Source organism: Ceratotherium simum, chromosome 13 (genome assembly GCF_057802395.1).
Source record: "Ceratotherium simum simum isolate JZ-2026a chromosome 13, ASM5780239v1, whole genome shotgun sequence".
Classification (NCBI taxonomy): domain Eukaryota; kingdom Metazoa; phylum Chordata; class Mammalia; order Perissodactyla; family Rhinocerotidae; genus Ceratotherium; species Ceratotherium simum.
Window position 1 is genome coordinate 6,637,941 of NC_141912.1, and position 14,276 is coordinate 6,652,216.

Consider the following 14,276-nt stretch of genomic DNA (forward strand, 5'->3'; position numbering starts at 1 on the left):
AAGGGAGCGTAGGCATTAAAGCAAGGAAGGGGGCAAGAGCATTCCAGAGTGAGGTGACGTCATGTTCTGGAGATGCTGGACAGTGGGGAGCAGGGTGCTGTAGCAACTGAGTGAGGGTCACAGTGCTAGAGTGGGAGAGGCCAAACCAGGCAAGGCCTTGGGGACACCTTCAGGGGGCACCACTGAAGGGCTCTGGCAGGGTGTTCCTTCACAGATTTGCATCTCAGCGGGTTAAGTCTGGGTGCCGACTGAAGGATGGATTTGAGAGGGGGCTGGAGTGGGTCCTGGGAAACCATGAGGAGCCTCACCTGGGCAGGGAGCGGGGGAGCCATGGGGATGGACAGACATGGATGGAATGAGAGATCCTCACACAATCAAATGGAAGGAGTTGGTGAAGCACAGACTATTTTTAAGTGACTTCATCTTTGATTCTCTGTTGGGGAGTCTCCAATCTTGTAGTTCAAAAGCTCAAACAAAGGAAATACCAGCTTTTTGAGCAAGAAGTGACAACTCAGAGCTATGGATTTTTAACACAATTAAATTCCAGGTGAGCAGAGGGCATGGCCATGTTTTGCCTGAAAAGTACAAAGTGGTTTTTTCCCACTTTATTCACCAATAACCTTACAATTGGAGCTGACATATCCAAGCTTCAAAGGAAAAGCAAAGAGCTCAGTTTCTGAATATTAAGCAGCTTGCGGTGAAACTGTCTGACCTTTGTTTCAGTGGTGTCCAGAGGAGAGAGGAAAGGTACCATTCATTAGACTCGTTCAGGGGCTCATCATTGCACTGGCCGCCTTCCACGGCCTCTCTCTTCTGAACTTTCAAGATCCCATTTTCCATTGTCACTTCACAGTTCTAATGGGAAGATATTTCTTCTAATGAGAAGATATTTATGTCCCACATAGGTACATCCATTTAGTCACTTACCATGGGGTGTAGGGCCTGACTTTGGCCGAAGAGCAAAGTCTACAGACTAGATTACTGAGAAACTCTTGAGCCTGTCGCTCAAGGCATCTCCCTGTATCTGGTTTCCTTTAAAACTAAAAATATTGGGGCGGGCCCCATGGCTTAGCGGTTAAGAAGCAACACACCGCTTCTCCGGCCATGCTGAGGCCGCGTCCCACATACAGCAACTAGAAGGATGTGCAACTATGACATACAACTATCTACTGGGGCTTTGGGGAAAAAACAAAAAGGAGGAGGATTGGCAATAGATGTTAGCTCAGAGCCCGTCTTCCTCAGCAAAAAGAGGAGGATTAGCATGGATGTTAGCTCAGGGCTGATCTTCCTCACACACACACACACACACACACACACAAATATATATATTAATAAGAACAATTGCTATTTATTGATAATTATTGATCTTTTCAAAGAAACTTACATTCAGAGAGGTTATGTGACTTATCAATACCACACAGTAGAGGCAAGCTTTCAGAACAGGCCTATCTGACTGCAAATCCCTTTCCTTTGCATTACTCCAGTTTACACACACTCCCTACTCCCATTCTTCAAACTCTTCTGACAGAGAGAGAAACCAGAATCAGTCTGCCCCTTGAAGCTACAGAGGCCAAGTCCCATCAGTTTCCAAGAGGTGGGGATAATTTGCTTTAATATTGCTAGAGGGGAAGATGAGCAAGCATGAAGGCACAGCAGCAAAGAGGCTGTTTTCTCAAGGGTCGAGAACTTGGGTTCTGGAGTCTAACCATCTGACTTTCAACTTGGCCCCACCATGTGTGTGATCTTGGACTAGTTACCAACTATGCCTCAGTTTCCTCATCTGGAGAATGAGGATCATCATAGAACAAATCCAGAATCACTTAACTGAAATATTTGGGTACAGATGTATTTTAAAATTCAGAATTTCTTGATTTTAGAAAGGTGATGGGGTTTATACTTCATAATACCCCCAGTGGGGTCTGGTGTAGGGTACATTACCCATTAATCAATCACATTAATATTTCTGCAGTGAAACAAATTGGTATTTACCTAGGTGAGATAAATTAAGACTTTAAAACTATGAGTCTATAAAGTCTCATCAGTTTAGATCAGATTTTTTCACCAAAAGAGTTCCAAAATAAAAAATCTTTCCTTTCTCAAGACTTCGAGATTTCAAAGCTGTGGATGGGGAAGTCATGGGGCTGCCCCTACATTGTAAGGCTGTTTTGAGGCTTCGATAAGTGAGGGGTTATATGTTAAAGTGCTCAGAAGAGTGCCTGCACATTATGGGGTCCCGCTCACTTGGCTATTCTTATTCATTCCAGAGTAGAAAAAACACAGGCTACTTCAAAGACTATTATTTACACGTCAAAAGCACTGCTGAGTAAGCTGACTACTTCAGGGAATAGAGAGCTCTCTATGATGCTTTAGAAGATGTCTAGGCGAATCCAGCAGCTACACCAGGAGAGAGAAATCAAGAAAATTTCCAGGTTCTGATGCAAAGAACAGGTAAGTTATTTATGCCAACTGCCACCTGCCAGTCCAGCAAAGCGTGCTCTCAAATACTTTGGCATAAATGTGACAAGTGCAGATCCCATAATGACCAGCTGGGAGTTCTGGAACCACGTGCAGCTGGAGGTACATATTGAATCCTGAGCCCAGGTCTCAAGTTACAACAGCAAATTAGGACCCCTCTTCAGACCACATAGAAGAACTCGCTCCGTTCTTTACCATACTTATGGTTTCCTCCCTAATGCTTTTCCTTCGGCTTCTTAAAATCACTTCAATCTTATCAGAAGGAAATCTTGAGCACATTCTCAATTTAAGGAGAGTTTTAGCTACCAGTTTCTAATTTGTTCCATGCTGTAGAGAACTTTTAGACAACGTACATCAGTCCTTTCAGATTAGACCGTCCCTCTCCGAATCTCAGAGCAGTTTCTCCTGCGTTAATCAGATATTGCAATTTGTTGCCTTTTTCATCATTGGGAAATTGATCAGATTGATCTATAAAGCCCGCTTCTTCCTTGGCCCGAAGTACACGTTCCTCAAACAAGCAAAAATCATTTCTGTCTATAGTTTATCATAGAATTTATAGACCCATTTAGGAACCAAGTACTTTACATATTGTGTCCCCAGAATAACTAAGCATTAATGATGATAATAAATAGGTCAATAAGAAGGAAATTGGAGGAGGCAGTATTTCAGATAGACTTGCTACAGTTTGTCTATTGGAGCAAACAGCTATCGGAAAGCCCTGATGAACTACCAGTCTGGGGCAAATTAAAAAAAAAAAAGGTTTAGTGTATACATGCAATAGTCAGCTGAAAATATTTCACTAAGCTCAATCCAATTTTCTATGTGAAATCTAAGCAATTTTTCAAGAAGTGAAGTTTCTTTCCTTTTATTAAACAGTTGTACTAAAGAAATTTGTTGACTGTCTCCTCCCACTAGAAATTAAGCTCTGTGAGAATAGGGACTTTGTTTTGCTGTTGTCCTGGTGCATGGAACTGTATCTGGCATGTTAGAATGCTTAATGAATATTTACTTGATACATGAGTGGATGAATCTGAAGCAAGTAGACAAATAGATGCACTTTTCTCTGTTTTCTGTAGAAAACAGGGTGTTTCTATCATTTTTGATCAGGTACATACACATAATATATGATATCAAGAATCCAATGGGTTTTATGGGGATCTCACACTTTCCTTGGGATGAGTCTTCCAGAATCTGCAAGATTGTGGAAAGACTCTTCTGAAAACCTCAGCAGGCTGTCACTAGCTCTACAAGATATTCATGTAGCCCGCACAACAGTGGGTATGAAAATAGTTAAAAAGTAAAACCTCAGCAGTCAGCCCAGGGGGCTGCTATATACTGCTACACAGGAAGTAGCACGGCTTCCTGACTTCTGCACACGAGGGGAGCTGTTTTTAGGTTGCACTCAATCTGGAAGACAGAAGCAAGAAGAGATCAAACCTGTCTCTTCCCACTGTAGTGTGGCAGAAACAGAGAGAAAAGGAGCCAAGTGGGAGTGCTACACAAAGGCAAATTGTTGCCAAATATAATAAATATCTGAAGGACATTAAAGCAGAGCAGCCGTAGTTGAACACAAATCATGATGAAAACACATTCGCCACTGGAGACGAAGAACGCTATATCATCAGCATTTCATGATAAAGAATAGTTAGGGCTACCTGCCATCCGCCAATATGTGAAATGTGGACAGAATTGGCCGGAAGCCCCTTCCGTGCACTGTGGAAGTGCAGTGCCCACCCCCAGATTGGTTCACTTTCCCAAGGGGGCTGTGTTGACACAGCTCTTTGATGCAAACATAAACGCTGCCCTTCCCTGAGTTCACACACACACACCTTACGCAGTATTTTTGTGTGGGTGACAGAGTGGAGAGGGCAGTCACACGGCACATGGCACAGTAAGCAATTCAGAATCTGTTCTTAAAAGACCTTCAGCTTGTCCCTCCTGCAGACAGGCCGCTTCACTCCCCCCACAGCAGCCTTGCACCTGCTCACTTCTCCTCGCTTCCCTCCGCTCCTTCCTCTTCTTTCCCCGCTCTCTGCAGCAAACCTAGTCCATCTTATTTTCTCACGTGGAGCAGCGTCTCCCCTATTTATGTAGCTGGACTTTCGCCCTCAAAGTCTCACCTTTTATTCTTAAAGCGTCTCCTTAAACATTAGTTTTCTCCCTAAGAACACGTTTAGTGACAGCCATGCTGATAGCATTTTTACTCCACAAGGAAAGAAAGGCACCATCCCCAGGCAAGCCTCTACGAAAAGAGAGCAGCTTGAGACACGGAGGAAGAGGGTTATCACGCACAGTGGAAGAGAAATCTGGACGAGGCCGGAACAGCGCAGCTTCTTGAGCCACGACTCGCTGAGGGGTGGGGAGTTAAACTAGAGCTGACAGCGCACTTGCTTACCATTTGCATCTGTATACCCATACTTTAAATAACTATCATAAACCCATCCTAATTTCATTCTGTGGTTAGGGAACAGGACGTTCTCAGTAAACTCTTTTGTTGCCTTTGTAAAGCTTCCAGCTGAAGAACTCCTTGAGACATTGTGGATTGATTGAACTAGGTGAGCCATAACTGACAATTTCAGTCAAATCCTGGTTCTCAGTAAGCAGAACTTCTAGAGGAAGAGGCTTACTCTTTACTCCTACATGAGTGTGCTATGTGATACACAAAATGTTGTCCATCACGCAGCAAAAAAAGTTTTGTTAAGAAATACGATTTTTTAAAAAATTGTACGCTCTACAAAGGACCAAATCCTACAATCTAGAGTAGAGGTTCTCAAACTGTGGCCCGTAGACCAGCAGCATCAGTATCACCTGGGAACCTGCTAGAAATGCAAGTTCTCAGGCCCTGTCCCAGACCTCCTGAGTCAGAAACTCTAGGTGTAGAGTCTGTGATCTGTGTGTTAACAAGCCCTCAGCTGATGTTGGTGCCCACTCAAGTCTGAGGGCCACTGCTCTGGCGTCATCATGCCTCCAGAGCCTCTCAATGGTCCATTCTCAATGTTTTCCAAATGCCAGTGCAATCCCTGAGTTATGACTCTTTTCATCACCAGGTGCTTAGATTCACAAAAATCCGTGGCCCGGTCTTCAGGTGACACAGCTTCCCTGCTGGCTGCTCACAGCTCTCCACCAGGACGCCTGCTCCCTGCTCTGCACTCCTGGTCCTTCTGCTGGTGTGTTGGTCACTCCGTGCTCTGCAGGGTGGACGGCTTAGCCTCCACTGCTCTCCTCACTCCCTGTCCAGAGCTCTCTCATCAATTCCTGGAGCCTCATAGGTCCCAAGGGAAAGCCTCCATGTTCCTGCCCTGGACCTACCAGTGGTCACAGTGCTTCCCCCAGGGCCACAGCTCTCAACATAAGCTGCAGGCTCTCACCTCCTGAGCTCTTATTCACAGCAGAGCTGGCCTCCACTCCCACAGAGCAGGCGTGGCTACCTTGTCTCCTATTAGAGCAACTTACCCACCTCTCCTTTGGGGCTTAACTTCCACTTTGAGTTCCACAAAAGCCGGTGGTTCTTAAACATGAGCATGCCGTCAGGCTCACCGGAGGGCTTATCAAAGCACAGAGTGCTGGGCCCCACCTCCAGAGTTTAGGATTCAGTTGCTCTTGCAGGTAGCCCAAGAATTTGCATTTCTAACAAGCTCCTGGTTGAAGTCGATGCTGTTGTCCAGGGACCATATTTTGAGAACCACTGTTGAAAGCCGACATCGCTGAACTTATTTGCAGATGAGCACCTAAAAAAAAGATCAACCTAGATCTGCCCCTTCCCCAAATGACTACTCCCTGATGTCGCCCAAGAAATGCAAAGTATCTATCAATTAAGTCAATATATTTGTTTGTCTTCATTGGTAATTAAATTCCACTTACTTCAAAAAAAGTTTGAGGTGAGTTAATTCTTAGCCATTAGCAGATATAATCAATTCACCTAGTGCATTCAGAGACGTGCTTTTCCTCCCAGGAGAAATAATGTTCTCTGTTGCTCCTAAAATCTGCTGGCCATGGCCCTGACTCTGTTTCTCTTAAGCTAAGGTGGACATGGGGTGGGAGTGGGGAATCAGAGTTGATGAACTTTGCTGTCTCCAAGCAGGACAACAGAAGTGGTGAAATAGGAGAGCAGAATCTTGGCTTTGAAAAGAAAGTGGGACATGACACTAATAATCTCACCAATGACCAAAACAATTAAACCGCCAGTCTTAAAAAGGAGCCCTCACTTTCCCATTCTCCCCCACCCCTTCCACCAAGCTGAACCCAGAAATAGAACACAGCTCACTTCTCAGGGCTATTCCCTCCACCTCATCTCCAGAGACCACATCTGCTGCTCCCAGAACAAGCCCCTGTTTTCACAGCTGCCCAATTTGCTGATGAAATCCTGATCTGGAGAGTGGAGTTGAAGCCAGAGGAGAGAGAGATGCCAATAGGGCAAAAGCCTCATTCCAGATTTCAAATGTCATTCTGCAGCCCTCAAAATGCCAAATGCCGCCTGCTAGCTGCAGCCAGGTCCCTGGTCCACGGCCCACATCAGAGGCCTGCAGAGCCACAGAGGGGGAAGGGCATGGCTGATGGAAAATACCTGGTGGCTTGTGATTTACCTTTCCTGAGTTCGCTGCTCCACTTGGGAGTGGGGGCTCTAAGGAAGACTGTTTTGGGGGGCCCAAGGTATAAGTTCATGCACCACTTGCTAGCTCCTCCCCATGAAAGCAGAAAGTCACCATCCAACCCACCCCAGACCCAGACTAGCCTCACCCTGTTGATTCAAGTGCCCAAGGTCCTGGGGGAGCAATATTCAAATACTTCTGCTAACTGCCTTTTGCATCTCACAGTGGTTCCCCAGGAGCATCAAATATGAGAAGTGAAACTGAGCATGTCACCCCTTCAGTGAGGGGAGAGGAAGAACCCCGAAGGCCCTTTTTATTGGGCCTGTTATTTTTCTGTTGATCACACACACGCCCTCGCCATGAAGGGTTTCACGGCTCTCTTCCTCGTCTGGACTCTACTGTCTCCTGACAGCGGTGGTGGGGAAGCCTGGCCCACACACACAGCCTGCAGGGATGGGAGCTTGGAAGTGCTCTACCAGAGTTGTGGTAAGGACTTTCAAAACATCCGTTTGTGTTTATGGGGAAATTAAGGCCCACGTGTGAGCTGCTTTAGCGCTTTGTTGAGGCAGGTGAAGGGTGAGGGGCCAGCGGCCAGCAGCCGAACACTTTCTCCACTTACAGCAGGTCTGTGAGGGGCATTGGGAGCCCTTGGGAGAAAGAGGGGTGGGTGGGAGAGAACCTGAAGAGACCAACAAAGAGGACAAGAAAAAGACGTTGAGAGTCTAAAATAGCGACTCACTAATACCACAGAGCCGGGAAAAAAAACAAAATGACCAATGAGTTTACCAAATCATGAAACCTCACCAGTTCACAATTAGGAAAAGAGGCTTCCAATAGCACCCTACCTCCAGCTGTATACCTGGGATGCCTTTCCAGCTTACTTAGTGTGCAAGCTGAGTGGAAAGTTCCCTTATGCTAAAAGAGAAGATTCCTGTCCTTCTTATGACACTCCTAGAGCTTCTGTCATAGCAGCATTGCTCATTAATTCAGCAAATGCTTATCTTGCAGCTGTCAATGCCAGTTTCCTCTAGTGCTAGACACAACAAAAGGGAATGAGCCATTGTCATCAGCCCAATGGGGCAAACAGCTGCACCAACAGAGGCTGCAATCCAATGAATAGAATGCAGCGAATGGGCGTAATCAGTGTCTGAACCAACCCTTAGGGGTGTATATTAGTCTCCTAGGGCTGTCATAACAGCACATCACAAATTGGGTGGCTTAAACAACAGGCATTTGTTTTCTCACAGTTCTGGAGGCTGGAAGTCCAAGATCAAGGTGTTGGCAGGGTTGATTTCTCCTGAGGCTTCTCTCCTTGGCTTGTAGATGGCTGTCTTCTTCTTCTGTCTTCACATGGTCTTTCCTCTGTGCCCACACATTCCTAGTCTGTCTCTCTCTCTTCTTAGAAGGACACCAGTCATATTGGATTAGGCCCCCCACATTTAACCCTAATTGCCTCTCTAAACACCCTATATCCAAATACAGTCATATTCTAAGGTACTGAGCATTAGGACTTCAACGTATGAATTTTGGGGAGACACAATTCAGTCCATAAAGGGGACCTGAATGGGGAGAAATGAGCCCAGCCTCAGGATCACATCTTGAATGAAGATTAGAGGGACTGGCTCATGAAAAGTCATGACATTGTGAAATACGACACTTTGGAGGTAAACGGGGCAAAATACTGTTTGGACTGAAGGAGGTAGAAAGGAGATGCTCATTAAGCATCTAAGTTGGCCCCACTATAAGCTGGGGAGTAGTGGAGATGTTGCTCTTGAGCAGATAGCTGATCCCTACGGCAGCCAGAGCTGCCTCAGAGAGGTCCAGACGGTCAGGCTGGTCTCCAGGGCCATTTGTCCCACTTGACTTTACTCCTTTAAAAAGAAGAAACAGGGAACATTGAAGTGCCCACACACAAAAAAAATTTTAATGCAAATAAGAGTGAGTAGCTGGAAGCTGGAGGTATTGATCTCGTTATTCTTGCTCTCCCCATGGGGATGGAATGCTTTCTGCTGCATCTATTCATTTTAGGTGTAGGATGAGAAGCAAGACTTGAGATGAATGGACTGCTCAGGATTTGTTTTTCCAGTTTATCATCCCACAAAAGGTTGCCATGGTGGGTCCATCTCCCTGACCAGCCTGCAGCCAAGCCTGGCACAGCCTTTCAGGTCGCTGCCAGGAGAGGCAAGAGGAGTGGATGCATCAGGAAAAAACCAAGAGCATATCACCCGCCTCTGGGCATAACTCCTCCCTCTGAATGGGTAGCTGTTCTGTGGAGTCAATCAATGTCGGGCACAAGCCCTTCCCTGGGCACTAGGAAAATAGGAATGGAGGGGACGCAGTTCTCGTCCAAGAGCAGTGGGAGGATCAGACAATTAAACAACAGGGTAAATGTTCTGTGTGAAGGCTGAAATGGAGACATATGTCATGCACTAGGAGACGTGGTGGTTGGAGAGAGTGAGGTTGGGGACAAAATCTGTCAGAGAAAGGATCATCAAGCTTGAGTTCAACCTTAAAAAATGATAAAAATAGTAATTACAACATCTCATGTTCATGGAAGGTTTATATGTGCAGGCTCCATGCTAAATGCTTTCTCTGCATTATTCTTATTTTACAGATGTGTAAACTGAGGGTTAGAGGTGTTAGCTAACTGTTCCAAGGCCACACAGGCAATAGTGGCAAAATTACATCCCCAGTGGCCCAGAGAAGGTGTTGAGTAAATATTTGTGGAATTAAAATGAATTGACCCCAGGCCTGCCTGACTCCAGAGTCTATGCTGTTTTTCTCCTGCTGTCCAGAGTTTCGTTGGATGGCAAGTGGACTAGAGGTGGGAGTGGGAAGGAGAACTTTGGCAGAGAGAACAGCCTGTGAAGGCAGGGAGACGTGGCCAGGCACAGAGTTCAGGGAGCTGCGAAAGGCTGGAACACAAGGGGGGGATGAGAGAGGAGGTGGGAAATGGGAGCAGAGCCCCAGTGTGATGATGAATCCTATGTGTCAACTTGACTGGGCCACAGGATGCCCAGAGAGCTGGTTAAACATCATTTCTGGTGTGTCTGTGAGCGTGTTTCTGGAGGAGATTAGCATTGGAACTGGTAGACTGAGTAAAGCAGATCACCCTCACCAATGAGGACGGGCATCATCCAATTGGTTGAGAGCTTGAATAGAACAAAAAGGTGAAGGAAGGTTGAATTCATTCTCCGCCTGACTGCTGAGCTGGGATATTGATCTTCTGCTCATAGCGATCCTGGTTCTCAGGCCTTCTACATTATTGGCTGTCTGGCTCTCAGCCTTCCTAGGTCTCCAGCTTGCAGACAACAGAGCAGGGACTTCTCAGCCTCCACAATTGCGTGAGCCTATACCTTATAATAAATCTCTTTCTAGATTATATATCTGTGTATGTATGTATATCTATATATATAAATGTGTACATATAGATACACACAGATATGTATATTTCGCTGTTTCTCTGGAGAACCCTGACTAATATACCAGGAGACCTAGACAAGGTTGAGCTGCATCCTTTTGGCAATGAGGAGGATGCATTTTGGAAAGATCCCTCAGGTAATGGGTAGGAGCATGGATATTAGATTGAAAGCTGTTTGTGGCTAGAGGCAGGATTTGTATCCTGTAGGAACAGTAATAAGAAAAAAAAAAAGGTGAGAGCCTGAAACAGCATGATTTCAACAGCCTTAATGTCAGTTGGAATCTTTGGTACACTTTGTCGTCAGCGTGAAGGAAAGTAGTGTCCTGGGAGCTTCTCCAGGGATGGGCCCTGCCTCATCTCTTGAGAGCTTTTGAGCTATCCAGGGCCGAATGGCTGCATGCCCCTCCCCAGATGGAGAGGGTCCCCCTTCAGCTGCTGGATTCACAGTGGGGCAGCCCCACAAGGCCTTCACATCGATAACAGTGCAAAGGCTACATGTTGTAATGCTCCACCCAGCCCTGGTGTTTAGACATCTTAGTGCATGTCAGGGGCTTCTAGAATCCCAATATGCATGCTGCTGTGGGAAGGTCGGCTGACAAAAATATAAGGATCCATTGTTTTCTGGGTTTAGTGCCTCATTTTCCCCATCTCTTTTCATTTTATCATTTTAGTTGCGGGGAGAGGAGGAGATCCTAGGCCAGAAGCTGTTCTGAATAATACAAAAATCCTTGAAGGGAAAGAAGGAAACTCTTAAGCAGTCACCGGGCTCTGAATACTGACCAGGAAGTAAGCAACATTTTCTGAAAAAGCAGTCCTGCTCTGTCCAGTTGTTAGTACTACAGCAAGGAAGAGAGCAACAGTTTTTACAAAGGCAAAAGGGGGAACAAAAGCAGTCATGGCCTTTCTTGTGTTAAATCATAAGATAATTCCCAGGGCTAGAAAAAGCCCAGGGACCCCACCCCACGCACATGCCACAAATGTCAACCAATGTATTTGTTTATCTGCTGCCTCTACTGCACAAAGACACTACGGGATATGTATGCTGGGAAGATGAACTTGGTAGTGGGAGAAGCAGCGCGAGGGGAGGGAAGGGAAGGGGGATAATAAAGCCAGGGAGGTCAGGACACATACAACAGATGAGCAGTGTGAAGGACAAGAGGTTGGGGTCTGGAGTCAGCAAACCTCATCCCAACCCTTGAGCAATACTCTCTAAGTCTCCTGTTCTTGGTTGGAACGTGGGTGTGTGAGTTTCTTATGGCTGCTGTAACAAGCTACCACTTGGTGGCTTAAAAGAACACTTATTCTTTTAGAGTTCTGGAGGTCAGAAGTCTAAAGTCAGTTTCACTTGGTCAAAGGCCACACTCTGGTGGAAACTCCAGGGGATGATCTTTCCTTGCCTCTTCGGCTGCTACAGCTGCATTCCTTGCATTCTTTGGCATCTTGCCCCTTCCACCATCTTCAAAGCCAGCAGCATAGCATCTCCTTTCTTCTGCGTCAAATCTCCCTCTGCCTCCCTCTTACGAGGACACTTGTGATAAGGATAATCTCACTGTCCCAAGATCCTTAACTTAATCACATCTGCGAAGTCTCTTTTGCCATATAAGGTGACATTCACAGGTTCCGGGGATTAGGACATGGGTATCTTCGGGAGTCATTATTCCACCCACTAAAATAAGGGTAATAATCTTAGCTACCTCTCGGGGCTGTGTGAGGATTAGGTGAAAAGGACCGCATGAAAAGTGCTTCACGCATGCTACATGCCCGATAAATCTTTTCTGCTGATGACTTGTAAGATATTTTACAGTCACTAGAGGTATGTCTGACTATGAGCTGTCTTAAAACCAAATCAAACAAGGAAATTACATTGTTTGCAAAGTAGAACCAGTTTTTAAGGAAATGTTCAGCTTTTCCTGGGGCGAGCTGTGAGAGGCATTTCTCCCTGGAGTTGATGGCATCCTGGACAGCATCTCTATATGAGAGGCCGCAGTGTCTCACACCCTCTGTTTCTCACAGTGCCCCTCGGTGTGGACCGATGGCTCATCACCAAAATGCAACTCAGGATTGATTTTTCAAAGGGCCACAGTAGAACCTTCCATGCATGCAGCACTTGCAGGTCTGGGTTACTCAAGGGGAAAGTTAGACTGCCTATAGGAATGGAAGAGCTGCATGTGCTCCAGGCAACCCTCCATAAATATTATGATTATTGCCATTGTTGTCGTTGTTGCTGTTATGGGATTTTTGATAAGAGTTGGAGAGCAGAGATCTGGGTTGTATTTTCTGGCAAGAGCCTTGAGTGTAGACCTCAGTGTTGTCATTTACCATGCTTTGACATCAACCAGGCAGAGAGGATGGTCATAAAAAGTAAGGGACCTGTGACACATGCCTAAATGTCTCCCTTTTGGTTTCTCTGATACTCACAGTCAGCCTGGCCATTCAGGTGGCTCCTGGGAATAGTCTAGGGCAGGGCAGGGGTTGGCAAATGAAGCTCACAGACCAAATCCCACCTCCTGACTGTTTTTGTGTGGTCCATGAGCTAAGTATGGTTTTTACATTTTTAAATGGCTAAAAAATTCAAGAGAATAATGTTTGTGACATATACAATTATATGAAATTCAGATTTCTGTGTCCATAAATAAAGTTTTCTTGGAACACAGCCACACTCATTTGTTTATGTATTGTCTGTGGCTGCTCCCATGTTACAACGGCAGAGCTGAGTAGTAGTGTGACAGTGACTGCATGGCCCACAGCCCCTAAAACAGTAACTATTTGGCCCTTTATAGAAAAAGTTTCCTGCTCCATGGTCGAAGCTAAAAAGGAATCTCTCGAGCTCTTCACCAGAAGAGAGCCTCAAGTTCTGGATCTTCCGGATGATTCCAGCCATAGAAAGGCTGCATGGCCAAGTGAACTTGATGCCAAAACCACCATGAATGCAAGGAATTTGTAGGATTCCTTTGAGAATCATCAATGCCATAATAATCTCTTGCTTCTGAACAACATTTTACAATTTATAAAGTCCTTCCATTTATAAGGTCTCATTCAATCCTTATAAACAGCCCTATGAGGTACATAGGATGTTTATCTCCATTTCCCAGGTATAGAAACTGAAGCTTATACATATTAACTATCTTAACAAAGCAACATACCTGAGCAATGATACAAACCTAGTGTCTGACTCCGTGCCCAGCGACTTAAAGCTGTATCATGGAATTCTAATACGGAGCAACCCATGCCATCGGATCCCAGAGACAGAGCGTGCCAACAGGGGGAAGGCACAGCTCAAATACTAAGTCTCAGGGTGAAGAGGTAAGAACCCTAAGTTCTCTGTGGACTGGCAAAGACGGAGAAGGAGGAGAAGGAAGAGAGATTTGTCTTCTGACTCAAGGATTGTTTCCTCTCCCCACTCCCTCTCTAGCCTCCCCTCTCTGCACATATTCAGACCTGGGCCAATTCAGCTCCTCCAGAGTATCCATCAGGGCCCTGCAGCAGCCAGAGAGGAGAGGGGGCACTCACATCGACATTTTTCAGCTGTATGTACCAAGTTCTCTTTTGTTGCAAGTTGTCTGGAAATGACATCTCCCCAAGTTAAAAGAAGCGAATGAAGGGCCACTTTCTTATCAGTAAGAACAGCAAATTTTACAGTAAGAGCCTCCTATGCAGTCAGCACACTTATTTCACAGCGAAACCCTATTTCCCTCACACCCAGCAGCAGTTTCCTCTGTGGAAAAGTTGGTGAGTGGGGAGGGGTAGCCTATCTCTGGCAGTAAGTTGAGGGCTGTGGGTGGTCTCTATGG

The 14,276-nt window shown here is 45.8% G+C and overlaps 1 protein-coding gene across 1 annotated transcript in view; it reads left to right on the forward strand.

Moving 5' to 3' along the window:
• Positions 1-7,371: 7,371 nt before the first annotated feature.
• LY86 (lymphocyte antigen 86) overlaps positions 7,372-14,276 on the forward strand; it is a 71,121-nt gene continuing 64,216 nt past the window's right edge. The window contains exon 1 of the mRNA XM_004432145.3: positions 7,372-7,550. Coding sequence (XP_004432202.1) covers positions 7,424-7,550 — 127 coding nt within the window. The 5' untranslated portion in view covers positions 7,372-7,423. The remainder of the gene's footprint in view (positions 7,551-14,276) is intronic.